This window comes from Phyllostomus discolor, chromosome 14 (genome assembly GCF_004126475.2).
Source record: "Phyllostomus discolor isolate MPI-MPIP mPhyDis1 chromosome 14, mPhyDis1.pri.v3, whole genome shotgun sequence".
Classification (NCBI taxonomy): Eukaryota; Metazoa; Chordata; class Mammalia; order Chiroptera; family Phyllostomidae; genus Phyllostomus; species Phyllostomus discolor.
Genome location: NC_040916.2, coordinates 25,659,871 through 25,687,531, shown reverse-complemented (window position 1 = coordinate 25,687,531; position 27,661 = coordinate 25,659,871). Strand labels below are relative to the sequence as shown.

Genomic DNA, 27,661 nt, shown 5'->3' with positions numbered 1-27,661 from the left:
GGGGTCAGACTCTGCAAATCAGGAGGCCCCCAGAAGGAGCCACCAATGACTCTCTGGGGCTCACCATGGCCCCGGAGCGACTGCTCAGCTGTCCCGTTCTCCCCCTGGAAGGGCAGGCCGGGAGTCTGCAGCAGGGGTGGGGCTGAGGCTGCGGGAGCTCATGAGCCCTGGGCGGGGTGGGGGGTGCCCTCCTGCAGCACCCAGAGCCGGGCCCAGGCGCAGAGAGGCCCCGGGACGCAGCTCAGCGGAGCGGGCTGTGCAGCCTGCCACGTGCTTCCAACCCTTGGCTGAGCCCCTCCCGCTCCAGGGCCTTGGACACCGGCCGCCCCCGGCACAGCCCGCACCTGCCCCTGCAGGCGGCCGAGATCACCCCGGCCCTGGCGCCCACGCGGGGGCTGCCTGGAGGCTTCAGTGAGCTGAGCTGCGCAAGAACTCGCAGGGGCAGCGCGAGAAGGGGCCCCTCTCCCTGAGGCCTCTGGACCCTGAGGGTCAGCACAGAGCTGCACCGGGGACGACGGGCTGTGTCTGCCGTCCTCCGAGAGGCGGCAGCTGGCTTGTCCTGGCAAATGGGGCTCTTCCCGAGCAGCTGGGACAGCCGGGCCCTGGCGGTGAGGGGGAGGGTTTCCTCCTGGTCCCAGGGCAGAGCCAGAGTGGGGACAGCGGGCCCTGTGTGGGGCCACGGCCGCCCAGCCGGTCACCACCCTTCGGCCCATCTGACCAGCGGCTTACTCACTGAGGCCTGGGTGGTCTGGCAGCTGGTGGGTGAGCGCAGCCCTGGATGTGAGTCCCAGGTGTGTTTCCCCCGGGGGCGAGGCTGGGCCCCTGGCGGTCCCCCCACTCGTCCCCGGGGCCCCTGAGGCTCCACCTGCTGACGGCCGAAGGGGCAGGAAGACACCCCCAGTGGGTCCAGGAGGGCCGCCAGCCCGCCACCCTGGGGCGCAGGCGGTGAGAGGCTGCAGGGGACACCGTCTCTGGCCCCCAGGGGCTCCTGTCCCTGTGGTCCCGCCTCCATGGCAGGTCCCCCCACAGACCTCCGGCCGACGGGGCCCTGGAGTCAGCCTCAGAGTCGGGGCCCCTCTCACCGGGCCCAGGCCAGCACAGCAAGCAGCTGCACAACGAAACGAAACGACGTTCTCCTCTCCCAGCACCGAGCAGGCAAAGCCGCCTCCAGGGACCGGCTCCGGGGACCGGCCTGGACACGCCCCTCCCTCCCCTCTGCGGACCAGCCTCCCCCCTTCCAGGCGGCCTCTCACCCCAAACCGAACAGCGAGGCTCGCCTCCAGACCAGCCAAAATCTGCGGGTCTCCAGGGGTTTCATTTCACGCCCCCCCAGACTCCTGAATCGCCTTTCCATGGGAATGTTGGGTTTTGCAATCACCTGGAACATTGGAACCGAAGGGACGTGGAGGGGGCAAATGTGTTCCTTTTTTTTTATCGAGAGCCCAGCACACGGACGACGGGACAGGCGCCGCCTTCTCGGCATCGGCACCTGGAGTGTTCACAACAGTGGGAAGGGGGCTATGAACCCCACTTTACAGACGAAGACACCAGGGCTCAGAGAGGTGCGGTGTCTTTCCTAGGGTCACACAGCTGGTCGGTGAAAAACTGGAAACCAAACTTTGTCCCTCCTTCTTCCCCCTCTTCCTCCCCCTCTCTCCCTTCGTCCCGTCCTGCTCTGGCCTACACCAGACTGGAAGGAGGCCGGTATCAGAGTCGGGGCTCTCTGAAAGGGCTCCCCCTCTCAATGCCCCCCCCCCCGATCTTGAACTAGTCCGTGCTATCCCTGGGACCCCTGCTGACGCGCCCGCACAGTGAGGGGTCTGACATGCCCCTGAAGGCCCCAGCATGCCCGAATCCCATGACACCGCCTGGCAGCCCCCCGAGTGTCGGACTCGGCCTGCCCTCCCCAGCCTGTGCCTCAGCTCCCTCCTCGGGTCTCCCCACCTTCAACCCTCCTGTGCACCCCAGCTGTCCCCGAGGGTCTCCTTGGCATTCGTGGAGCCGGAGCCTCCCAGACCGTGGGGACCCCGAGAATCTGAGGGGGAAGCCTGAACTTTGCCACCTGAACTCAGAGGGCAAAGGGGACAGGGCAGTGAGTGGGGCGCAGATGGGAGCTGAGATGGCCTCTCACCCCCCGGACCTGGCTGCGGGGCTACAGACCGGACATGCGGTGCCCGGCTCACAGGGTCGGCCACCGCCCTCACCGGCCGTGTCCCAAGACGGGCCCCCGCAGCCTGAGTGCCGCCACTTTCGGGAACGTGCCCACAGCCCCCACCCCCTGCGTCCAGGCCGCAGCCTGCACGGATTTCCACGTGCCGTCCGCGGGACGAGCCCACCTTACCCGAGGGGCGAAGCCCTCGTCTCAGCCACACCTGCACCCCGAGTGCCCAGCCCCACGCTCGGCTCCCCACGGCGCCCCCGTGGCCCTGAAGGAACGAGCACGTCCCCTGACCTAACACCCTCCCCCGGCGCAGGACCCCCCCAGCCTGGGAGTCCCCACGCAGCGCAGCTCACTGCGCGCCTGGCCCCGCGGGTTTCCCGCCCGCTGTGCTCCAAGCCGCCGGCACACACGGGAGGTCAGGCGGGCGGGGGCGTCTCCGCAAACTTGACAAGAATGTCTGCTCTGCCCTGCCCGCCAGGACAGGAACGGCAGGGCTCCCAGAAGCACCAGCTGCCCAGGGGGAGGCCAGCCGGTCAGCTGTTGGCTGGGCGACCGTCCCTGAATCCGGGGACCTGGGAGCGCGTGTGCCGGGGGGTGGGGGCCGCCCCCTGCGCAGCTCCCGACGGAGCTGCGGCCAGCGCGGACCCTCGGTGGGCGTGAAGGCACTGACCCCTGCCCCTGCCCCTGCCCCTGCCGCAGCACTGGGTTCGGGGCCAGCGGGGGAGGGGACCAAGGCCATTAGCAAATCAAAAGGGAAGCCAGCGGGAAGGAAAGCAAGGTGGCAAACGAAAGCGTTACATTTGCTTTTTAAAAATCCCAATTCTGGGGCAATCTGCTCCTGAATGCGACAGCCGTGCCCTCCTCGGGGAGCGGCCGGGGGACCCTCAGCGGGGTGAGCCGCAGCCCCCGTCACTCGCCGTGAACTCCGCACTTTCACGCCCACACAAACTCGCCGGCCCGGCCGGCTGCAACGATGTCTCGTCCCAGCCCTGTCGCAGGTGTCCCGACTCGCTCGCTGCCCGGAATGCCCCGCATCCGGCCCGGGCTCTGCCCTCCCGGCGCCGCTCCCCTGCCCCCTGCACCGACCGGCACACTCCCTCGCACACACCCTGCACACGCAGGTCCACAGACGAGATGCAACACTAACCCCGCTCGCTTGCCCCCCCCCCCGGCCCGCCACCGCCGTGTGCCCCCCCTCCCCCAGGCAGACAGACGGTCCAGATGGTGCCGCGCTCACCGCCGAAGCCGGTGGGGAACTTCATGAAGTGCGAATAATTCCCGTACATGTCTCCTCTTCGGCTCCTCGCCCTCTGCGGGCGGGCGGGCGGGCGGGCGGCTCCGGAGCCCGCGGCCCGGGCCCCAGGCACGGCCCCCACCGCCCTTCAGCGCGGGCGACCGAGAGTGGTCATCGCCGCCCCGCGGCCGGGGGCGCGGGCTGGGCCGGCCCTCCCGGGCGGGCCAGGAATCCGCCTCTCGATCCGGGCGGCCGCATAGCGCGCTGGAGCCGGCGGCGACCGCGGCAGCTGGTGCCTGTCAGTAATCACGCATAACGCCGCCGCCGCCGCCGCCGCCGCCCGAGATCCTGTTGCTAGTTTGATTAACTCGGGGCTGGGCTGCCGCGTGCGCGCGGCTCTTCCAGCGCCCTGCGGTCCCCTGAGGTCCCCGCCGGCGGCGGGATCTATTATCTGGGAAGCCGATCGATGTGTGACCGCCCCGCCGGAGGTCAGGGGAGCGGGGGAGGGGCCGGGGATGGCGGGCCGTCCAGGTGCCTGTCCCTGGACGCGCGCCCACAGAAATCAATGCGGTTTTATTAAAATGCATTTTCTCGCTCCAGCTGCCCTCTGTCCGACACTCTTGCTACTGGATCTGAGGCCGGCCGTGGGAGGTGGGGACTTGGAGGGGAGGACGGACAGATCCCCAGCGACGGAAGCGACAATGGAGCAGCCCCGGGGTCCGGTGGGCACTCCTGCACCGGCCAGAGGCACGTGGCTCTCAGAGGGCAAGGCTGACCAGGGCCGCTGGGGGCCGGGCCCACCTCACAGGCGGGGAGGGCATGCTGGCCCCATGCAAGGGTCCCTCGCTGACCTTCCCCGGGCCAGCGGCCTCACCCGCGTCCCCCTGGCAAAGCACCCCAGGGTCCTCCCTGACATAGACATTCTCCCAGGTGGAACCGACCCACAGATCAGAGTCCACGTTCCCCTTGGATGTCTGGGTCTGTGACACTGCTATTCTGACAAGCTGCTGCTTAGTGTACACTTGAATACCTCCAACAACGGGGAGCTCACTCCTCTACCCTCCCACTTCTGGACAGTTCTGACCATGAAAAAGCTCTTTATTGAGCTGCGTCTGCCCCTTCTCCCAAGAGCTTCAGCCCACAGATTCTAGGCAACTTCCTGGGGCCACGCAAGAGAAGCCTGTGGGGGTCGTCACCAGGGGGTCTTCAGCAAACTCAGACACAGATCCCCAGGCCCGCGGCGCCGGGTCTCTAAGCACGCTCACCCCTCACCGTCATGCCATGAACCGCGAGTGTCCGATGCATTCGCGCCCTGTCCTCTCTCTTTGGGCGGACTTTAATTTACAGAGCTGCTCTCACGGCCGCGATACTCCAGGCAGGGTGCAAATCTTCCCCCACTGGTGTGCGTGGGCAGGGCAATGGGGGTGCCATCAGCACCCCCCCCCCCAGGGGCTGAGCCCTGAGGGGCTGGAACAAGGACCTGGGCTTCTCCTGATACAGCCAAGGACAGAGAGAGCCAGGGAGCTGAGCCCCAGGGGAGAAGATCAAGACCCCGCGCGAGGAGAACCCAGGACAAAAACTGAGGACACGGGCGGGAAGACAGCCAGGAGCATCGGCCCCACGTGGAAACTCACATAAAAGTAGCCCCACAACCGCCCCCCCCCAGGTTCTGCCTCTTTTCTGCACATTCTCCGCCCCGTTCTCAGACAGTCAACCCGGGGTCCCCATGCACCCCCTCCCCACATTCCTCTGCAAAGAAATCGGGGTCCACCTGCCCCCCCAGGTCTTTGGGGTACAGCTCCTTCTGTCCAGTGTATTTCTTATTCCTCCCTCCACTCAGAGCTTCTGACAGTCCAGTGAACTCTTTTCCACCTGTAATCCAACTCGTGGACAAAAATGTTGCCAAGGGCATAGCAAGGACGTCGCACGGCCCCCATCAGAACGCCCCTTCACGAGTGCGGCGGACCCTCTGTCCCCCCAACTTCCAGAGGCGCGGCCCGGAGAGGGTGGCCCTGCAGAGACAGCACCCACGCAGAGCCAGCTGCGCGGGGCCGAGGCCCGGCTCCGCAGCTCACCACCGCACCACACCGGCGAGTGGCCGCGTCCCCTGGGCCGCCGCAACCACAGGGGCTCGTCATGAGGGTCAAGTGCGTCTGCACACGCTAACCACCTGGACCACACGGGACACACAGTAAACGGACTCCACGGTGGTCTGCCTTCTCCCCGGGGGCCTCGGAAACAGTCCTCACTGAAGCACAAGCCGTGTTTTCCGTCCTACGCCCGGCGGGGGAGGCAGCAAGTGGCTCCAGCGCGCTTGGCCGCTGGCCGGGGTCTTCCAAGCCCTCCCAACCGTCCTCCCTAAGTCTGCCCAGAGCCTTGCCCAAGGTCAGCATCATGTGGACCCTCACGCGGAGGTTGGAGGCGGCATCTGCCGTGCCGCTTTCGCTGGGGTAGGTGCCCTCTTCGCAGAACCAGGGCCAGACTCCTCGGCCTGGCGTGGGGAGGCCTCCCGAGTGACCGACCTCCCTGGCGAGCGCCCTGGGGCGGCCGCCGCCGGGCCCACGTGCCCACAGCTCCGCCCGGCCCCGCGCCCACAGTGTGGCCGCTCACGCACTCTCCAGGGAAACACCCACCCACGCCCCGACCTCACTGGGGTCTCTGGGCTTTGCTCTGCTCTCGAGGCGCAGTGATAACACCGCACGAGTTTTGTTTTGGGTGGGTTCGGGGCCTTTGTTTGCTTCATGCTGCGAGGTTCTCCTTCTGCACAGACACAGGAAGGAGCACGTTCTTGCTCTTCGCTCCCCTTTCTCGGGCGGCCCCTTCCGGCCTGGAGACCTTGCTCACGGTGGGAGCACGGTTTGTTCATCCCGCCTTCTGGTTCACTGCTCACGCCATTGACCTTGTCCGCCTGTGTCACACAGAAACTGTTCTCCCACATCCATGCTAGTACATGTACGTTCTCCCATGTACATGCTAGTACATGTAGAAACACTAGTAAGTGGTCAGTCAATATTTTTTTAAATAGAAAATGCTTGGTATGCTTCTACCAAAGCTTCCCTTGTGATGCCTTCCATATGGTTTATCACCCCTTCACAGCCCATGAACTTGGCCCGAACGGCAAGAAATAGGAACGTGGCTTTTGTGTTTAATCCGCGTGTTTTGCATGGCACCACCGTGTCTTGTCCCGGACCACTGTTGGCATAACAACCTGATCCTCTCCTAAGCCCTTCCCAGACAGCCCCGCCGGCCCCGCCGGCCCCGCCACTCCGGCGTCTCCAGCTGTCCCGGAGTCCTCACGCGGGCGTCAGACACACGGCCAGACGCTCGGGGCTCAGAGTGGGAATTAGCAGATTCGGTCGGCAGGACGCGGAGCGGGGTCCTGGGAGGCCCGGTCCTCCCTGACGACACGCCCTGCTCTCACTGGAGCCGCCCGGGCCTCGCGTCCTCGCCGGGGAGTCGGGCTCCGCGTCGGCCCGGTGTCCGCCGTCCAGCCCGGCAATGAGAGCCCGGCTTCACCGCCGGTCGTGTCCGGGGCCTAGTTCCTTGGCTTTTGCCCGGTGGTGACGGAAAACAGTCCTTTGCAGCAAACGGGAATGAAAACACAAAGTCACGTTATGTGATTCTTGCCGGCGGGCATGAGATGGAAAATTCAGATGCAAATATCTCCCCACTGTTGGTCCAGGTTAATATTCATATGTGTGTGTGCAACAGCATGTACGGTTCTGGTGGGTCTCCCCCAGTATTCAAGTTTCGTGGCACAGACCGTATTTATTCAAGTTCCGCGGGACAGACCGTATTTCCCAGTATCACCAAGGAGGGGTTTGAGACCCACGGCCAGGAGCCCAGGGAGGGGGACACACAGCCACTCTACAAGTTCGACCTCAGTTCTCCGTCTCCCTCAGCGCAGAAGTGACAGAACCGGCCGCGCAAACCCAGCTCTGGGTCTCAGCCAAGGAGCCTCCGCTCAAACAAGGACCCTTCTCTTATTGATAATGTGTTTCTGTTACATGTGTGTGGGTGGTCTCTGTGGGTTGTTTTTTTTTTTGGTGTGGCACGCATTTATTCAATTATCATTCAGCCAACACTTAGGGGACCTCTGTGCGTGCCGGTCTCGGGGGACAGACTGAGGGAGCAGACTTGAGGGGTCCCCGACCACAGGGCCGTGCTTGGTCCGGCGGTGGAGAGCGGAGGCAAGCCCACCGGCTCCGACTCAGAATGTCAGTTCAGACCGGGATGAGGGCGACCAAGGGAAACCACAGGGGTGGGGGAGGGGGGTGGCCCGGGATGAGACACCAGAACAGGGAGTCTTGGGTGAAGGAAGGGCCAGGGCAGGCTCCTCACGGGAGGTGACAGTGACCCTGGGGTCTGAGGGTGAGGAGGGCTGAGCCCGGGGAGAGAGGGCCCGGCCCGGACGCAGAGGGTCGCACAGCCCCGGGGAGGGAGCCCAGTGCACTCGAGAGGCTGGGGGGCATGCGGGAGGGACGTGCAGGCCTCGCCTTCAGAAGGTGTGGCCCCGGGAGCCCCCCGAGCTGTGGTCTCGGCCTCGAGCCGGGGCTCAGCCTGCCCCACCAACCCGGGCTGAGGGGAACCTCGCTCCCCGGCCCCGTCACGGGTGACGTGCCGTTTCCCACAGCTGACACCCGGGCACCGACCCGTCCTCACCACGGCCGAGTCCTCACGCCCGAGTCCAACCTGCTCGTCTGCCCAGGAGAGCCTCCCTCCCTCCCTTCCGCTCGCTGCCCAGCGAGACTCGGTCCCCAAGGCCCGTCCCCTGGGGCCGGCAGGGCACCGCCGATGGAAGCACCCTCTCTCTCCCCCAGGCCCCTCGGTCTGCGCTGGGGCCGTGCCCGGGCCCCTCCACACGTCCCTCCATGTACTGTCACCACAAACACCCCCTGAGAGCCCTCCCTGGACAGCAAACCCCAGGGGGCGGGGGGGCCCTGGGCCGGCGGCATCTTTGCTGCCCCGGCAGCCTTCACCCCGGGGTCTGACGCAGAACGGAGTCCTGAGGGTGAGACCGATGGGGGAGAAGCTCGCTGAGGATGCCGGCATCGTCCACCACCAGTCCAAGAGGACGCGGAGTCCCCTGGTGCCTGCACGGTGCACGGCCCAGGGGCCACGCCCACGGCCCCTCCCCGTGGCGTCACGGGCCCCTCCCCGGCGGCAGCACAGCGGGTCCGTCTGGGGGGCCGAGGCCCTCGGAGACGGGGACAGTTCGGGAAGCATTCCCGGGGACTTCCACGAGAACGGCCCCTGCCCTCAGGAAACGGGGGCCGTCCCCGAGAGGCCCACGGCGTGTCCAAAGGCACCTGCTCCGCATGCAAGGTGCCGCCAAGCGTGGCTCTGCGGCTGGCAACATGTGTGTCGGAGCAGCGTCACCGGTGGCTCCGCCCTAGGGGACCCGCCCCCAGGCTTGTCTGCCAAACAGCAGAGGCCTTTGTCCCCTCCGGAGGTGACTCAGCTGGGCGGGCGGCGGGGGGTCTGGGTTCCGGAAGAGGTCAAGGAACCCCATGGGATTCTAAGGTGGAGATCTGGGGGGCTGCCGCCTTCAGGAAGGAGAGCCTTCCCACGACAAGAAGCCAAACACGAGAAACCGCTTCCCAGGGTGATCCCCAGGGACCCACGAGACCCTCTGGGTGCATCTGCCCGCGCTCACAGTCGGGGCTCCGCTCGTGAACCCCAGGAGCTCTTGCCTGCGGGAGACGCGGCGGGGAGGGAGGCCAGCCGCCGGGTAGCCACTTTAATACTGAAGATGGAAGAAAATATGGAAGATGGAAGTATGCGTTTTTATTTGAAGAAAGGCAAAACACAACTGAAACACCCCCCCCCAAAAAAATTGGCGCCATGCATGGAGAAGGTGCCGTGACCGATGGGACGTGTCAGACGCGGTTTGTGGAGTCTCGTGCTGGAGATTTCTCTCTGGACGGTACCCCACGGCCGGGCGGACCGGCTGACATTGACAGCGATCGAATCAAGACATTAGTTGAGAATAGTCTACGTTCTACCACACGCTCAAATGATCCAAATCAATCAGGTTGTTGGTCAAAATGAAAAATGTGTCTTTTAGTTTAGGGAAAAACGAAACGGACTTCTTGGACAGCCCAGTGTCATCACTGGTCACCGCCGCACCGGGATGTTTTTCTCGAGGGTAGGGACAACCGCTTATTCCCTCTGCCTTGTCGAAGGATCCAGCGTGCGCTTCACAGGCAGCGGGCCTGTTCCTTAAATGCTGACCGAGTGACCAAGTGGACGCTGGGACTACAGCCAGGAACGGGGCTGGCTTCCCCCTCGCTGTGCCGGGATGAGTTCAAGGGTAAACCACAACGACCTTAAACGTCACATGACCACTCAGCCACCACCTCAGAGCCCATGGGCGCTCTCAGGGTGCAGGGCCACCGTGACCCACTGAGGGACGGGCAGGGCCGAGCCTCGAGGGACAGCCTGGTCCCTTCCAGAGAGAGGCCAGCCATGCGAATGCTCTCCTCCAGACTGGGTCCAGGTCCAAGGCGCCCCAGCCAAAGAGGTGGGTGCCGCCGCTCGACCTCAGGGAGGCCTGTGCGAGTCCCCGAGGGCGGAGGAAGCGATGCTGGCGTACAGCCCAGCCCCCAAGTCCGGGCCACTGTCCCCGGGACGCTGCTGGACACACGTTCGCCGAGCTGGCCGCCGGCTGGACGCAGGTGGGGAGCTGAGGCCGCGACCCACTTGCACACAGTCCAAGCGATCTATTTTCAGGTCCCACTCCATCGGGGCGGGGGGGCAGGGTGGGGGGAAGGCTCTAAATATACCCCCAGCGCCTGCCGGAGGCAGATTATCCCGCTGGCAGCTGAGGAGGGCGGGGCCGAGAGGGACACAGGACCCCAGGCGCTAACCTCAGCGCAGTCCGGGCCTCTGCACTTGTGAGCTATATTTACCGCACGGCAGGTGTCCCCTCTGTTTGACTGGGTCCTGGGCAGGGGCTCCGTGGGCTAGTGAAGGCCACGCTTTGTCCCCCTTTGTCGCAAAGACCCCCTGAGCAAAGCGTGCGGAAGCCACCGAGGACACCGGCCACACCGCCCGGGTCTGCTCCCGGGCACCCGACCGTAGAAAGTCCCTGCGATTCTCTGAACCGCAGACGTGACATTTCCCGCGCCTGGAACACCTGGCCGTCGACACAGCGCTTTTCCAGCCTCTGTATCAACAGCTGTGAGATTGCGCTGAAAGCCAAACCCAAGGGGGCTGCGGGCAGAAAGGAGGTTGCTCCGCGGACGTGAGGATGTGCCCGCTGCGCAGTGTCCTCTCCTGCAGGGAGAGCCGTCCTGGTATCCGGCCTCACGGCACAAAGCCAGGCACTACGCAGCCACCCCCTGTCCAGGTAGCGCACCCCAAAAGGCCAGAAAGCACTTCACTTTGGAAACAGCTAAGTGAGAGTGGCTTTCACAGCAGCATCTGGGTGACTGGGCCCAGGTGCCAAAATGAACAGAAACACCTAAAAGTGGAGACGCAGGTGGTCAGAGGCGGGGCCGGGGCGGCTCCAGGAAGGTCGTGAGGACGGGATGTGCATTTACTGAGGTCCGATGGAGACTGAGAGATTTCCCTGCAGTGTGTTACGTTGGCCGCAGGAGAGACACCGGGACCAGCGGGCCGGCACCGGCCACGGCTCACAGAGAAGCAGCAGCAGCAGAGGGAGCCGGGGTCTGAGACAGGCCCCCCCACCTGCAGCAGGGGGGCTCAAAAGGCCGGGGCACCGTGCATCTCAGCCTCCTCGGGGGGGGCTTGCTGAACACAGAGATGTCCAGGTCCTGCCTGGACCCCCCATGTCGGGACCGTGGGGGTCAGAACATGCCTCCTGGTTGCTCTGGGAGGAGGCATTCACCTCTCACTACAGCCTGACCGGGGTCCCCAGGGCGGTCAAGCTTAGGAGCCACACTAGGAGCCAGCACACTTGACCTTGGGGCCACAGCCCCTGAACTGCCCATATCTCCGTCCCTGGCAAGCAGGAGGCCAGGCGCTGGTGAGGGGAAGGTTCTGGACAAGGGGCTGAGCGTGGTGGCCGGTGGGTGCTGGCCCGCGGCGACGGGTCTTGGAAAGTCTTCGTGAGGAGAAAGCGGGCCCAGGAGACGAGGACCAGCTTCGAGGGTTCGCACGCGGAGGGCCTGGTGGAGAGGCACCACCCGCCAGAGGCATCCGGGTCCGCAGGGAGAGGGGCAGAGCTGGAGGATTGGGTGGGGGAAGGGGAGGCGGGGGCCTCGGAAAGCAGTGCCCGGAGCTCTCAGGCTGCCCGCGACTCCTTGTGGGAGCAGCTGTGAGGGACCCCTCGCTATTTCTGAAGGAGCACAGAGCTCTCCGCTGGCATTTCGGACACACCAGCCGGCCCAGCCGGGGCCCAGATATTTAGGGATGCAGCCTGTCCGACGCCAAATCCCAGCCTCCGTGCGTGGGGGGCTGACGCCACCCCCCCCCCCCCCCCTCCCTGCCCGGCCGCCCGGCACCCCCCGCAGGGCCGTGTCCACAGGAGGTGCCCAGAGAGGAGGGGAGGGGAGGGGAGGGGAGGAGGGAGGGCGCAGGGGGAGGGAGGGGAAGGGTTTGTGTGCTGGGGCGGCGGTGCTGGGAGTCCGTGACGCCACACGTGACTCAAAAGCAGACACGTTTAGTCCAACGGATGAACAAACCAGGACTGAGCACCCGTCCCGTGTGAGGCACAGAATTCTCTGCGTGCCCGTCCCTCTGTCTGTGTGTCTGTGATGACGGGTGCGGCCGTGGTGTCGCCGGAGGGTCCGCTGGGAAGCCCAGCGTGGCCTCTGAGTAACAACCACGTGGCCCTGAGCACTCGGGCCCCCAGACCGTCCCCCCCAGCGTCCTCGGCCTCTACAGGGAGCACGCGGAGCCCAGGGCGACACTGGGAGGGCCGAGAGGAGGCGTGGGTGGGCCTGGGAGCGCCCTGCTCGGTGTGGCACGGGGCAGCACTCGAGGCCACTCCGAGCGCACGGCGGCAGAGGAGATGTGCCTGGGGGTCTCAGTCCCCGGAAGCCGCCCACGACCCCCGGCGTGAGGGCCACGCCCTCCGCCCTGACAGAGCCGTCCTGGCCCCCCCGACAAGTCTCCGAGCCTCTCCACGGACTCCCGGCAGCGGCCGCGGGCTCACCAATAAAGAGATCAGAGGTGTCTTCATCTGGCGGAGGCCCGGGTGCTATGGTAACGGGCATTACTCGGGGAAGGGGAGGGAGCCTGCGGATGGGGGAGGGGCGGGGAACCATGCAGGAGACAGACACAGCCCCGCAGGGAACCTGCCGGCAGCATCCTGGGTCCTGCCTGGGGGCGGGGGGACCCTTCTGTCTGGGCCCCCCCTCACCTGGAGGGGCTCCTCAACGCTCCAGCTTTCCTGCTGCTAATGCAGCTTAGCCCCCCCCCCCCCCACCCTGACTCCAGTGGGGAGGTCCAAAGCCTTGTTTGTCTGTTCGTTTTCAAGGTAGAAGCGCGAACAAAACTCTGGATAAAACCGGGTTGTGAATTTGCAAAAAAAATCAGACACGTGCGTGTTTCCTCGGACTCAGCTGGGGCTGACGCTCAGAACCCCCTTGGGGCTGTTCGGCGGCATGGCCTCCCTCTGGGTTGACGAGGTTCGCCGTGAGGTTCGCCGTGAGTCCTGCCGGCGGGGAGAGAGGGCGAGTCCTTGCTGCGCGTAGAGTCCAAACTATGGGGGGGTGGGGGGGGCTCAGCTGGTTAGAGCGTCATCCCCACGAGCCAAGGTTGCGCGGTCCATCCCCAGTCAGGGCGCATGCAAGAATCAACCCATGTGTGCATCGCTGCCTGGGACGACTCTCTCTCTCTCTCTCTCTCTCTCTCTCTCTCGACCTGCTCCCCGTCCCTTGCTCCTCCCCTCTCTCTCTGTCTCCAAAAAATCAATAACTACATAAAAATGTTAGAGGCGCTGAAGGCTGATGTCCGAACCACCCAAGGCCACTGTCTTCTGAAAACAGCAGCTGTCTGTCTGAGGACGGGGCAGGTTGTCGGCGTGACGGAGCCACGGAGACGGGCCAGGAAGGGGGTTCCGGCCTCGAGAGTCCCTCTGAGGTCCGGGCCCTGGACCGGGGGCCCCGTCCCCGTCAGCTTCTGCCTCGGCGTCGGATGCCGGAGCTCTGGGCCCCCAGCCCGCTGTGAGCGCTTTGGGTCTTCTCGGCCAGAAGGACACTGTTCACAGGCGCTGTTATGATCTGTTATTAGAAGAGTTTCCTCTCCCAGGGGTCCCTCGCTGTCTTAGCCTTGCTTGCTTTCTTCTAACCTCCTGTGGGTCCCCGGTGACCACCGAGGCGCCGCGACAACCGGTCCCTCCCGGGTCTTCGGTCATCACGCGGCCCGGGCTCCTCCCGTGAAAGAGCAGGTGCCTCGGAGGCCAGGTGCCCGAGACTGTCCCTGTGTGTGTCAGCTGCACAGACGTCCCCCCGCTGCCAGGACTGACCCACGTGGGTGTGACCAAGAGGCGGGTGTGGCCTCCAAAACTGAGGGGGCCCTGGGCTACCAGGGTGCGGGGGCAGTTGGAACGGTGCATCGTGGGTGGCTAGGTTTTTTGTTTTCTACTTCTTTGGTTTTTAGGAAAACCTAGATTTCTCTTCGTCCATTTGTTAAGCTCGAACATGCCTGCAGGGAAAGGGAGTGACAAGCTATCGGTCCCTTCAGCATTTTCTGTGAGTTTCAAGGAGCTTTGGGTATTTTTTTTTCAGAACTGGTCTCCGGGCTGGGACACAGCAGACATGGGACAGCGGGGAGCTGGTCACGGGCTTTGAAGGTGATTTCCAGTCTGTTCTGCGTGCCTCTCGCTAGTTTACAAGTTCTCCTTTGCCTTTTCCTGTCACCTGCTACATGCACAGGGAGAGAAGAATTTACATACTGTGAACAGGGACATTCTCTGGTCCTCCGACAGGTTCGACCTCGCTGTGTGCATCGCAGACCACCGCCCCTCCTCCACACGTTTTATTTCATGAGGCAAGCAGCTTGGAAACCTCAAAGCACACCAACAAACCAGCAAACCGACAAAACCTGGATCTTCACCACCTTGAAAAAGCTCTGCAGCTGGAGCCGAAAACCTGGATTCCCACCCTGGCTGGTGTGGCTCAGTGGGTTGAGCGTCGGCATGCAAACCAAAGGGTTGCCGGTTCGATTCCCGGTCAGGGCACATGCCTGGGTTGTGGGCCAGGTTCCCAGTAGGGGGCGCACAAGAGGCAACCCCACACTGATGTTTCTCTCCCTCTCTTTCTCCCTCCACCTCTCTCTAAAAATAACTAAAATAAAATAAAAAGGAAACCTGGGTTCTCTGAGCACCCCCTTGGCACAGCCCCCCAGGGCCAGCTCCTCCGAATTACTTTCCAGACCCTCGGTCACCGGCGTGCCCTTCTCAGCTGCACAGGGCGGCTTTCAAGAGCGTGAAGCACGTCGGGGCGAGAGGCTGTGCACCCAGCCGCCACAGGGAGCACGTGGGCATGGCACCCAGGCAGGGACAGGGGCGCAGTCCCTGCCCCCCGCCGTCCCGTCCCCCCTGCAGCTGGGACGACAGCTCCGTGGAGTCACGATCGTTGTAATGTCCCACAGGCACCTCCTTGTGCGTCCGGAAAGGTCTCCCGTCCCTCGGGCGGTCAGTGGGTGCGTCGTCGCCCTAGCCGCGCCTCACGCCCTGGGTCTCACACTCTCTGCACCCTCCTCACCGCTCAGCACACCCCTGCCCCCCAAAACCTTCAGCACGCGCTCAGCCCTCCTCCTCCTCTGACGCTCGGAGAACTCTGTAGGCGGAAAGAAATTTCCTCGGTAATAATGAGGCTGTCTATTTTTGGAGCCTCTGTCTTCTGAGCCGCCCGGAGAACGCCACAGCTAGAACGGGACCGGTGACAGGGTTGAAAGGGTCTTCGGAAGGTCTTCTAGAAAAGTCCCCGCCGCAGGCAGAACCCCGAAACTGCCTCGGGCGGGCGCGGGCCTCCGCTGTCTGACCCCAGAGTCACACTCAGGCCCACACTGGCCGTCTCCACCTGCCGAGCCCCCACCCCGGCCCCCGCAGGCCCGTGTCCACCGCCACGCTGCCTGGACAGCTGGTCTCCCAGCCTCTGTCTCCCGCCCAGCTGACCGCCACGCCTCCGACACGGGGGCCTCTCGGAGACGCAGCCCCGGCCGCGCTCGGAAGGCGAGGCTGGCTGTGCACAGCGTGGGGGAAGTCAGTGCGGTCAGGTTACTGGGGTGTCGCACGGCGGGACTCAGGAGACCATAGGAGGTCACCCCCAAGAGTTGGGGGAGCGATCTGTCAGGAGAAGGGCTCTCCGTGCAAAGGCTGGGGTCCCAGCGCTCAGCGTCTCAGGCCGGGGGTGAGCTGCGAGTGGCAAGGGTGGGGGCGAGGCGAGCGGGACCACAAAGTGGGGGACGGGGTGGAGGGTCGGGACGGGCTGGGAGCCAGGACTCTTCCCCATGGTGGCAGCAGAGGGCTGGCCGGGGCTGGAGCTACAGCGAGGCCTCGGGCAGAGCGAGGTCGGAAGGCCGGACTCCTGCAGGAGAGGGCGCATGCATCTGGCAGGAAGCCGCCGCAGGGAAGTGCCACTCGGGGCAGTGGCCCGCCCATCACCAGGGCCCCGGGTCCTTAAACCGTCACACACGGACACACACTCACAGGTGCGCGCGCACACACACACACACACGTGCACAGAGACAAAACACAGACACGCATGTACACACTCAGAGACGCACGTACAGGCACACACACTCACACACCCTCCCAGGCACACACCACCACAGGGACACACAGTCACACAGACACACTCACACACAAACACACACTCACACACAGACCCCTGCCTTCCGGAGTCGCCTGCCAGGGTCCCTAAGCCTCCGGACGGCTTAGAGGGGGCAGAGGGGCCCAGCGCCCAGTCAGAGTCCTGGCTGCGGACCCGCTGCGCAGGGGTCTGCCCCGGCCCCTGCCTCCTCTGCCCCTACAGCACTCAGAGGCCCCAGGCAGCTCCTTCCGGGGGGGCCGAGACCCTCCTCCCGGGAGTGACATGCAGGAGGTTCCCAGACACACGGTGGTGCTCGGTAAACGCCACTTTCATTTCCATTTTGTTACTTTCTCTGCGATCCCCCTCTGTTGCCCGGAGTTCTGGGCCCCGGCTCCAGGGCAGTGGGTGCCGACTCCAGCTAAGGGCACGTCCGGTGCCTTCCAGGGGGTCTGGGCCGGGACTCGGCTGACAGCACACAGAGATGGTGTGTCTGTCTGTCTGGGTGTGTGTGGTGGCTACAGAGTTTCAGGGGAGGGGGCTAAGGTCCAGCGGGCTCAGTCCCCACTGACCACCAGGTGGACACCAGGAGGGCAGAGACGAGACTAGACGCCGCCGCGTGCTCTCCGTGGGTCCGGCCCCAGGGCCGCGCCTCCAAGCGGGAGACAGGCCCCAGGGCCGGCGCTGGGGCTGCTGGAGGCCGGGCGGTGTGGGGACAGGGTGTCTGTCCACCAGCTGTTTCCAGCGTGTCTTGGGAGGACGGGCCCCCTGGCCACAGGCTGTTCCGTGACATCACCGCCCTTGACCTTTGGGGGCCCGCAGGGTGGGGTCCGAGGGGACGGGCACAGGCCCCGATTCTTCGGCGGCCACAAAGGTTGGGATTGTGAGCTGCCGGGCGCCGGGGAGCAGCCTCAATGGGGACAATGTCTCTGGCGGGACCGGCGGCGGCCTCCCTGCCCTGGGGTCTCGCGGGACTATAGTGGGCCCTTGTCTCTGCTGCTGGGGTGCAGTGAGAGCACACTGTGGAGCACAGAGGCCGTGTGTGTGTGTGTGTGTGTGTGTGCACACAGGGGTGTGAAGACGCGGGAAGCCGCACTTTGCTTGGAGATCGAGCGGCCGTGACGTGGAGCCTGCAGCCCCGCCGGCCGGCCCGGGGTGAGAAGGCTGCTCTGCTGTGGAGCAGGAAGCCTCGGGAAGGGAGGGGGGTGCAGAGAGGAGGGAGGAGGGGCACAGAGAGGAGGGAGGGGAGCGGGGGAGGGGAGCAGAGGCTCCCTCGGACGCCTCCAGAACACCGGGCGCCCTGGAAGCGGTCGGTGCGCCCCACGAGTCCAAGTGATCGCAGCACACAGCCCACCACCCCATGCGCGCTTACAGTCACGGCCTGAACCGCTCCATGGAGACCCTTCAGCCGCCGGACTGACCTGGGGTTCCAGCCACCTCCCTGACACCTGCACGGCAGGTGAGCCACCACGGACCTGAGGTGCCACTTGGCGGTGGTCGCTCTGCCTCTCCCCGCACTCCAATGTGAGTGACAGGCCGGACCTGCCCACCGGCTGGGAAGACAAATACACTCCATCTGCTTTCCCCACGCGCACCGAGCGCCCGCTGCCCCCGCCCACCCAGACTGGAGGCCCAGCCCCTCCGGGGCCTCCTCCCCTGAACTGAAGGGGCCCCAGGTGCACCCTCAGCCCGAACTGCTCACGGGAAGAAAGAACATAGAAACCCCATCAGCTCCCCAGCCCCCCACCCGGCTCCCTCCTGCCCCCCCCCAATTGCCACCTCGCCCCTGCAGGCCAGGTGCTGGCGAAAGCATGTCGCCCCCCAGGATCGAGGGGAGGACTGGAGCGGGCCTGTGGCCGTGCTCCCTGCCACCGGTCATCCCTGTCTCCGTCGCCCGCGGTCTGCGAGGCGTCGGGAAACCGAGCCCCCGAGAGACGAGGGACTGTGCCGGCGGCCCTTCCATCGCCGCAACGGGCACCTGCCCCCCCGGGAGCTTGTTCCCCCTCGTGCTGGAGAAGAAGGACCTAGGGGACTTGGAGCACCGACCATGGGTTCGCCGCTTTCAGCCGGCCCTCCTTTGAGCCCCACGCCCATCCCTGGAAGCCAGGAGCTGAGCGCCTCCTCGGGCTAGGGAACACCCAGACCCTCTTCTTCACGGAAGGCGAGCCCGGCACAGCCCAGGGCCCGGACCCGGCTGGGGAAGCGTGCCCAGTGGGCAGGACGGCTGGAGTCGGCGTCCTCGGCCCCGGAGCCGGCCCGGCAAGGACAGGCCGTGGGGCCGGACAGACAGGAGGGGCGAAGGCTCAGGCCGGGCGTGCACCCAGGGAGGGGGCTGCCAACCTTGCGGAGACCTGCCGCAGCAGGGGACGGCAGAGGCCAGCGCCCGCCGCAGGCACCCTTCCCTCGGCTGATGTCCCCCAAGTGTTTGGCTCGTGGGCCCTAAGTGCCGACCGCACGGAGTCCTGGGAGGACATCCGGCCATGTGAGAGCCCTGAGCTGGCTCTCGATGACCCTCGAAGAGACGCGCTCAAGGTCACGAAACAGCAGCAGCACGCAGGCACCAGCGCCAGCCAGCCCACAGAAGCCACGTGGCCCGGTGGCCAGGGCTGCAGGGTCGTGGGGAGAGAGCCCGCTGGGCAGAGGGGTGCCAGGGGGGACCTTTCAGACGATCCATTCGCAAGGGCCCAGAGGAGGCTAGCTGGGTGGGGGCGGGGCGGGAGAGCATGGGGGTGGAGCTTGGGAGGCCGGGCCCTCCCCCAGGTCGGGGAAGAGTGACCCCGGGAGGTTCTGGAGCAGGGCAGTCACCGGAGGAAGCAGCTCCTCCAAAGGCAGCACAGCGCCCCCTCGCCTATGGGCCCCGTCTTCCGGTTCTCGGGGCCTCACAGCCCCCCCGAGGGACACACTCATCATCAAAGCCCTTCGAGGCTGAGCGGGCGGGAGGGAGGCGTTGAAACCACGCACCCAAGGGCCCACAGCGGAGGGGAGGGCCCAGAGCGAGCCCGGGTCTCTCCTCTCTCCGATAACACACCTTAGCCCGGCAGGGGGTGAGGGGGTGGGCCCGGGGGGGTGGGCCCAACCCTCGGCCCGCGGGCTGCGTGCTGCCCAGGACGCTGTGAGGGCGGCCCCACACAGCCTCGTAAATGCACTCAAAACACGATGAGATTTCTTCTGTGATTCCACGTCACAGTGTATTTAATGTGCTGCCCGAGACAACAACTCTTCTTCCAGAGTGGTCCCGAGACGCGGAGAGGCGGGACGCCCCAGCTTAGAGAGAGGCAGGTGCTCGGGGTGAGCTCCTGCCGGCCCGGGCACAGCGGAGAGGCCCTGCAAAGGGGAGGGTGCTCCCTCTTCTTCTAGGAGCCCCAGTCAGGTCCCGAACAAACCAAGACTGGGACCCCGCTTCCCCCCCTCCGCCTCTCGGTGGTGCCCAGGGAGCTCTGGAGGGCAGGGGCTTCTTCACTCGTGACCACACAGTGTGGCGGGGCCAGGCCATTCCAGGGGCGGTGGCAGCAGGCGGGTGCCCGGCCATCAGATCAAGCCCCCGCGGGAGAGGCCGGTGGAGCCACAGACAGGGTGGCCTGCCACGCTGGAGGGGGCTCCCTCCCACTCTCCGGGGAGGGCAGGCCGGTCCGCTCCTCACTTATTTTCTAAACCTGCAGGGTTTACAGGAACAGCCCGTACGAATGCCGGCTCAGGTCCCTCCCCGACTCCCCATCTGGAACGAGCAGCACTTCTTATCCTAGAAAAGCTCTTGATTCTTTTCGGAACACTTCCATATGCATCGCCGGACTGGGCTCTCGGGTCGCTGAGAGCGAGGCAGGCTGGCTTTACTGTTCCCGCGGAGCGGACTGAGAATCCTCGGCTTACGGTGGGGGAGGGGCTGGGCGCCGGGCACTCTCCCCGCCCCCCACCCATGCTCAGTTCTGAGTCCAGACCCGCCCGCTGCGAGGCTCAGTTCTGCCGTCTCGAGTCCTCCGTCCCCTCGGCGGCTGAATCATCAGAGACGCTCGAGTGAGGCTCTTACGACTGGGGGCCCTGGGGGGGCGGGGTAGCAGCTCTGCAAGGTGACCTCAGCCCCGGGCACCCCAGGTCCCGTGGGTGTGCGGAACTCACACTGGGAGCAGGCCGGGGTCCCTCAGCCCCCCCTGCCCCGGGAAGCCCTTCTGAGCTGCTCCAACCGCCCCTTCCAGCCCTGCGTGCCGGAGCCCCAAGAACACAGGAGGCTCCTGGGGAGCCAGGTCCCCAAGGCGGGAGGATGGGACCGGTCAGTCATCCCGGGAAGCAGGGGCTGCTGACTGGGCATGGTGAGCGGCTCCCACACAGCTGACCCGCTCCGGGCCGCACTGTGGCCCCGGTCAGCCGACGAGGACTCAGCAGCCGCCTCGAGGGGCCTAGGCACTCGGGAACCTCGGGCACCCGTGTTCTGGCCAGGGGACGGGGACAGGAAGAAGAGGAAGGGGGGGTTAGGTGGGGAGGGAAGGGCTGTGTCAGAAGCATTGTGGGCACAGCATGGGTGGCCCTGGGAGTGGCAGGGCTCCTGTCATAAGTAGGGTTGTCACGGGCTTGGTTGAGAAGTTGACATCTGAGCAAAGATGTGAAGGAACGAGGGTGCTAGCACATGGATATCAGGAGGACAGGGCTGCCACCGAGGGGACAGCCAGAGCACAGGCCCCGGGGCCCAGGGAGGAGGCCAGCGGCTGAGCAGAGGGCCAGAGGGGGACAGTGCCAGGGCGTGAGGCTCGGGGGCACGCTCCAGCTCCGGATTCGGCCACGCAGGGGCTCGCCGAGTTTCTCCAAGGCTGACAGCGGGCCTCGCCCACTCGGAAGGCCATGCTGTCCTTAAAGGGGCCTCTGCTTTCTTCCAAAAAATGCTGAGCATTCGTGTGCACACGGCACGTGACCCACTGAGGGTCACGGCGGGTGTGACCTGGTTCCCACTCATGACATGCAGACTGCAGACGAGTACTCCAGTCAGGAGATCAGGCGCACCCACAAAGAAAACTGCTCGTTTGGCAAATACTCATTTTTTGATAGGTCAGAGACCCACTGTCTCCAGGTACTCACATTTAACCTTGACTGGCTCAGCAATGGGAAGGGGAGAAGAGGGGGTTTGGGAAGCAGGCAGTGAAATGGACAGAGAGAGAGAGAGAAACAGAGAGACGGACAGACAGAGACAGAGGGAAACGGTGGAGGAGAGGTAGAGGAGGAGCGAGAGAGAGGGGTTCTGGGGTCAGGGCGCCTCTGGTCGAGGTTGTTTCCTGTGTTCCACGCAGCTGGCTGGGTGCGGGTGTTGGGTGCAGGCCTTGGGGGTGTCACCCGTGGGCGGGGCTGTGGGGAGAAAGGAGCAGGTCCCAGGACACGAGCCCCATCCAGGCCCCCAGGGGCGGGGCCCTGGCGTTCTCCCTCCCGGCCTCATACCTGCCGTCTAAGAGCTGGGCCTTCAGGGTGCAGCCAGTTTCTGGGGGGTTTTAAGAGTCCCCCCCCAGGTGCCCAGGGGCTCACCCTGAGAACCCAGGGATACTAGTGTCCTTGGGTAGAAGCCTGAGCGGCCGCAGGCGAAGGATGTCTGGAAAGGAGAGGCGCTCACCCGTCCAAGGAGAGGCCTTCCTCCGGGGCGGGGTGGGGGCAGGACCAGCCTTCCCTCCGAACCTCGTGTGGGGGCTGCACGGCAAAGGCCCAAGTAGCCACGTGGTCTCAGCCCCCCGTGCAGGCTCAGGGGGGTCCCAGTGCAGAGGCAGAATTGTCTCCCCACCCCGCCCCCCAAGGTTGAGGTCTGAACCCCCGGACCTGAGGAGGTCGCTGTGGGATGAAGCCTTTGAAGACGCCGCAAGTCACAGTGAGACTGTTGGTTGGGCCCTGGGGTTCGACCAACAGTCCCACTGGTCCCTACAAGGCATGGAGACCAGGCCGCTCGGGGAGACGCCGAGCCACGTGCGGGCAGGGACGGCCACCTGAAGCCTCGGCTGCCAGTGGCCCAGCGAGGCCGAGGGGCAAACCCGTCGGCCCGCCCCTCGGCCCTCAGCCTGGCTGCTCCCACCTGGGTCTGATGTCAGCTCAAACCCGAGGCTCAGAACGAGATAACTGGCCCCTCCAAGCCCCCCCATTAGGACATGCCGGACCCCAGTGGAAGCTGCGCCCCACCCTGGCTTCCCACTGCCGCACCCCGGGACATGTGGCAGATTCCGTGACTTTTCTTGTCTCTCCTTTCCTATCCTCGCCCGAGGGTAGGTTCATTGGTTCTGGGGAGCGGGGGGGTGTGAGGCACGTATCGATGCGAGGGAGAAACATCGACGGGCTGCCTCCCAGCCCCGCCGACCGGGGATCAGACCCAAAACCTCTGGCACACAGGACGCCGCTGCAACCCACCGAGCAACCCGGCCGGTTTTCACAGACCGGGGGTGCTGGGCCCACATACCACCCCCTGACTCTCTCCAAAGTCAGCCTGGCCCTCCCAGGACTCGGTCACCCCGACCCCTCCCTGGGGTTCAGACAGGGTCCTGCATGCGAGAGAAAATAACACCAGACCCTCGGGCTACCCTTCGTGGGCTTCCCGAGGGGACCGGTCTCTGAGCGCTCTCCGCTGCTGAGTAGCTGGTGAAGCACCGTGCGCACCCCCGAGACGTGGCCGAGGAGTCACACAGGGAAACAGGACTGCTTCCTGGGCGCCGGGTGCCCTCTGTCCTCAGCATCTCGCGGCGAGCACACGTGTCCCCAGAGCGCCCGGTCAGTATCTGTTTCTGATGGGATATGTGTATACTGGGGTGCACGTATATACAACCTCTTCCCCAGGGGCGCTGGTTCTCGGAGATACTTTAACAGACCGGCGAAGGCAGCAAGGTGACCAGATGCAGGTCGGGCCTGCTTGTCCCCGGGGCCTGGCCGTCCTGACAGGTGGGTGGCCACGACCCTTCAGGAGGACGCCGCTGCCCCGCTGGGGCCTGGACCCTCATTCCACAAAAGGGGGTCTGCTGCTCCCGGGAGGGGCCCAGGGTGCCGAGGGGCTCAGGAGGGTGGGTGGAGCTGCGAGGGGCCTTCCATGCAAACCCTGTGGTCTAATGCTGCTGGACACACACACTGCCTGCGTCTCCAGCCCACGCCGGGCGGCACCGACTCGTTGCTGGAGACACAGCGTTGTTCTCAGCACCGCTGTTGGACGCCAGCGTCAGGGCTGGAGGAGACCCCGGAGATCGGGTGGTCCACATCCCTCACGGCAGGACCAGAGGCCCAGGCGGGGGCGGGGGGAGGGAGCGGCAGGGCCCAAGGGCAAACCACCGGCTCTTGGCAGGCGGGGACGAGGGGGTCCCGGCTCCCACATCCCAGGCAGCGGGCCGGCCCTGCCAGGGCCAGGTCGGTTCGGCGCGTCATGGGAGCCGCGGCCACATCTGGGAAGCATCCCCGGTGAAATAACCAGAACTGACAAGGCACGGGAAACAGGCCTCGCAGGGAAGCAGCCGAGATCCCGGCCGGTCACGGGGAAGTGCATCGCGGCTGCCAGGCTGGCAGAGCAGCGGCGGGGCGGCGGGTGGGAGAGGAGCGCGAGGAGAACCCCCCACCCTGAGGGAACGCGGGCAGAGCGTCCGTCCTGGATGGCCTCGGGGTCTTCTGCCCGGAACCGGGAGCCGCAGCCGGCGGCCCACCCGTTCCCCAAAGCTCCCCGGAGACGGAGTTGGGACGGCAGCGTCTCCTCCGAGACCGGCCGAGCCGCTGCTCGGGGCTCTCTGGCATCGCTGATCCCGCAATTTGCCTGAAATTTCCTCCGAAAACCACTTCTTGGTCCTGGTAGGGTTTTTTTAATTTTAAAAAGCGTTCCTGTGAAATGCCTTTGGAAGGGGCCAGAGCAGAATCTGGAACGTCTGAGGCTTTTTCTGTCTCTCTCTCTTTTATTTTTGTTTCATTTTTGCCAGAGGTGATATGCCGAGGGATTGTTCTTGGCAGTCACCACAGGTCCGGGCAGGCCACAGGTCCAGTGCAGGGCGAAGCTGGTTGACAGGCACCTCGGAGCTCGGCGGGCAGGACCCTGGAGCTCAGGCGCCTTACCGAGCACAGCTGGACTCTGGCCTTCGGACACAAGGCCATTTGCCCTCTGTCCTTTCCCATCATCTAAATGTAGGTCACCCGAGGTGGGGACTCGAGCCAGGAGCAGGATGAGGGCAGAAGCCTGAGACAGCCAGTTAGGGAGTCCAGGCCACACTCACAGCCCCAAGCGGCCCTGCGCACATTCAGGGAGAATAATGAGCCCTGGCCACTGTGGCTCAGGGGGTTGAGGGCCGGCCTGAGAACCGAAGGGTCGCCAGTTCAAGTCCCAGTCAGGGCACATGCCTGGGTTGCGGGCCAGGTCCCCAGTAGGGGGCGCATGAGAGGCAGCCACACATTGATGTTTCTCTCCTCCTCTTTCTCCCTCCCTTCTCCCTCTCTCTAAAAATCAAAAATTAAAAAGAATCTGGTCTGAACACATTCTAACTAGCAATACAATTTGGGCAACAAACTGATTTCTCAGGGCCTTCGTTTCTTCACCTCCAGAAGTCGCCAGGTTGAACTTGGCTTCTCAGCCTTGGCCGCCTGGCAGGGTGGCTGGGGAGGGCCACACCACTGTCCCTGGGGCTGCGGGCCCCGCTCCGCAGGTGTCTGAGCCACCAGGGGGTGGTCACATATATTCTAGGAAAGTCGTCAATGACCAGTGCCCCCCAGAGACACACTCGAACTTGCCCTCACAAGAGCCGCCATTTCTTTTTGAAAAAATGAACAAAGCTATCGACCGAGCAGAAACATCTGAAGCAGCTCCGACAACAGGTCCCTCCAGGTCCTGTGCCTCTGACGTCCTCCACGGGCCTGAGAAGTGGTCCAGCGGCCTCACCACAGCCTGGTCCCAGTGTGGGGACATCTGCCTGGGGGGGGGACTTGGGGGTTTTGGTATCAGTCAGTCCCCCAGCCGCACCCGCCTCCCCCCTCCCACCAGGCATCCGGGCCGTGGGCCACACGCATTTCTCCAGTTGGCCTTGGGGGCTGCCCCCTGTCCCGCTTACATTTGTGCCAGGTGGCCCCGCCCAGGCTGCCGGCTGAGCCACCCCCCCCACCTGAAAGCCCCAGATGGAGTGTCACCCCTGGGGTGACATCAGGGGTTCCAGCCCCTCTGGGCCAGCTCGGCCAAGCCCTCCCCCCACCAGGGAGCCATCCGGATGCCCCTGGCAATCCGGTCCCTGGTTTCCGCAGCAGAGAACAAGCCAAATGGGGGAGGGTGGGTGCTGGGGGTGGGGGGGGGCATCCGAGGAAGCCCGAGTCCAAGGCCAGATGAAACGAGCAAGCTGTTAAACAGGCGTTCCGAGCCAAACCACACTTCTGGACACGGACAGACTACAAATTAAAACCAGGACGAGAGTAATTACGTCTAGACACTGCTGGTCAGCCAATGTCCCGGTCTGGCACTGAACGGCCCGGTTAACGGTTAAGGGCTCCGACCTGCTCCTCCTCCTGGCTCCGGAGACACGGCTTCAGTGCCGGAAAACGTACGGACCAGTCCTTTCCGGCCCGCGGCCCAGGTGGCCCCTGGAAACCCGCAGCAGGCAGAAGGCTGGTCTTTGGCTCGCGGGACCCGGCTGGTGTCAGCGGGGGAATTTTATAGCCTGGAGAACCATTTCCAACCTGCTCCAACTCCACGGAACGACAGTTCTTTCCACGAAGGTCTTCCAAGTGCGAGGCAGCGAGGGCTCACCCAGGCCGCTCTCTGGGGTCCGCCCGGAGCTCCGGCCCGAGCACAGACTCCCCGTCACGGCACAGACATCCCCCTTAGCAGGAGGCGCCTCTCCGGGCGTTGTCTCCATCCACCGTTCAACTGGGCTACAGCCTTCACCCCGGAGCGGCACGAGACGAGACGGGGCAGGTGCCTGGGGAAGGTCAGGGGCAGGTTTGAACACGGCCCACCTAGCAGCCAGCCAGTGTCCCTGCTCCCGCGCCAGCTGTCACCGTCCTCCAGTGTCCCGGCCCGGCCCCACCCCGCCCCTGCCCGCGGAGAGCGCCCAGAGGACTCCCCAACCCTCCAGAGCCCTGAGCAAATGTGGTTGAGCAAATGTGGGGGGAGCTGCCTCTCCCCACCCCACTGTGTAACGGGGGGTCGCTCCCCCCAGAGGTGCTGAACCAGGAACGGCCCTCGGTCGACCGCAGGGGACACGGGCCGGGGACCCTCCAAACGGGACCGGAGGGTCGGGAGGCTGCAGACGCTGCGCCGTGGGCCACGTCACGCGTGTGGCTCACCGGTGCGGAGCACGGGCTCTGGCCTCCCGCACAGCGAGGCCTTGGGCAGGGGGCGCCACTTCCGGCCCCAGGGTCCTCCTCTCTGACACAGGCGGGTGCGGTCCATCTCCTTCAGCGCGTGGTGCGGGCTGAGGGCTCCGTGAACACAGAAACCCCGGAGGTCCTCAAGAAATTCCAGTCCGATCGCCCTTCCCAGTGACCCAGAGCGACGCAGCGGCAGCGAGGGACAGACCGGCCCCGACCGGAGCGCTCTGAGCCGTGTTTGGTGCTGTGGCTTCCGTTTTCTCTGAGCGACTTTCACACCTGGACTCGGGCTCCGGCACCGGGCGCGGCACAGAGCGGCAGCATCGGGAGAGGGGAATGGGACCCTGGGGACCGACGGGGCACGCAGCCTCCGGACCCTCGGCACGCTGGCCTGGTCCGTGCGCCAGGGCCAGGCCCGCGGCTCTGCCAAACGCACAAACTGAGGACGCTTTTGGAGAAAATCAGCTGTGTAACCGTCAGGTGCAGGCTGAAAGTGGCGCTGGGCCCGGGCATTGTGTTTGGACACACCCGCGTCACCGCCAGCACTGGGTGAGGCGCTGCTTCTCATCTCCACGGCAACACCTCTGGCTATGACGTCATACCCCTGGCTATGACATCTCTGGGCAGGAGGCATTTTCTGCTCCATTTAATCTACGGGACCATCATCCTATGTGCCACCTGTCCCGTTTACTCAGTTCCTGAATGAGCTGATCGGCGTGCTGAGCACGCTTTCCAGGGGGCGCCTCCCTGAACCCTGGTGCTACTCTGTGTCTAGATACATTGTTCATTCCTTCCTTCCTTTCTTCCTTCCTTCATTGTTCCAACTAACCTTTGTGCAGCTTGTGCCTGTTCGAGAATTACAATGTGTTTTGCAGGTGAAGGAGGGTGAGGGCGTGGACCCGCCAGGCAGCCGTGAACAAGAAAAGCAAAGACATGAGAGGCAGGGTTCGAGAGGAATGCCGGAAGTCAAAGAAATAGCAGACGTGTGATTGGTTGAGCGTGGGGGAAGAAGGAGTCCAGGATGACTCTGAGAGTTTCCACCCGGGGGGACTGGGTGGACGGTACCCATCAATCCCACGAGCAAGATCCGGTTCGGGGAAGACACTGAGTTCAGCCAGGGATGTGCTGGAGCAGCCCCCGCAGAGCAACCAAGGAGGGCTGGTCGGGGCAACGCGGCAGGAGCTCAGCATCCACATTCGGGAGCCCACCGTCTAGACGTGGGGGCTAAGGCCCCAGGCATGAGTCAGGGCAGCCAGAGGACAGTGTGACAAG

General features: G+C 64.9%; 1 protein-coding gene across 3 annotated transcripts in view; it reads right to left on the bottom strand.

Moving 5' to 3' along the window:
- The window catches only part of RXRG (retinoid X receptor gamma), a 99,840-nt gene that overhangs the window by 18,819 nt on the left and 53,360 nt on the right, over positions 1 to 27,661 (bottom strand). Inside the window, exon 1 of one of the 3 annotated variants that reach the window (XM_028530642.2) lies at positions 3,399 to 3,885. The exons of the other annotated variants lie outside the window; for them this stretch is intronic. Coding sequence (XP_028386443.2) covers positions 3,399 to 3,447 — 49 coding nt within the window. The 5' untranslated portion in view covers positions 3,448 to 3,885. Of the gene's footprint in view, positions 1 to 3,398; positions 3,886 to 27,661 lie in introns of those variants that run through there. 3 annotated transcript variants of the gene reach the window in all.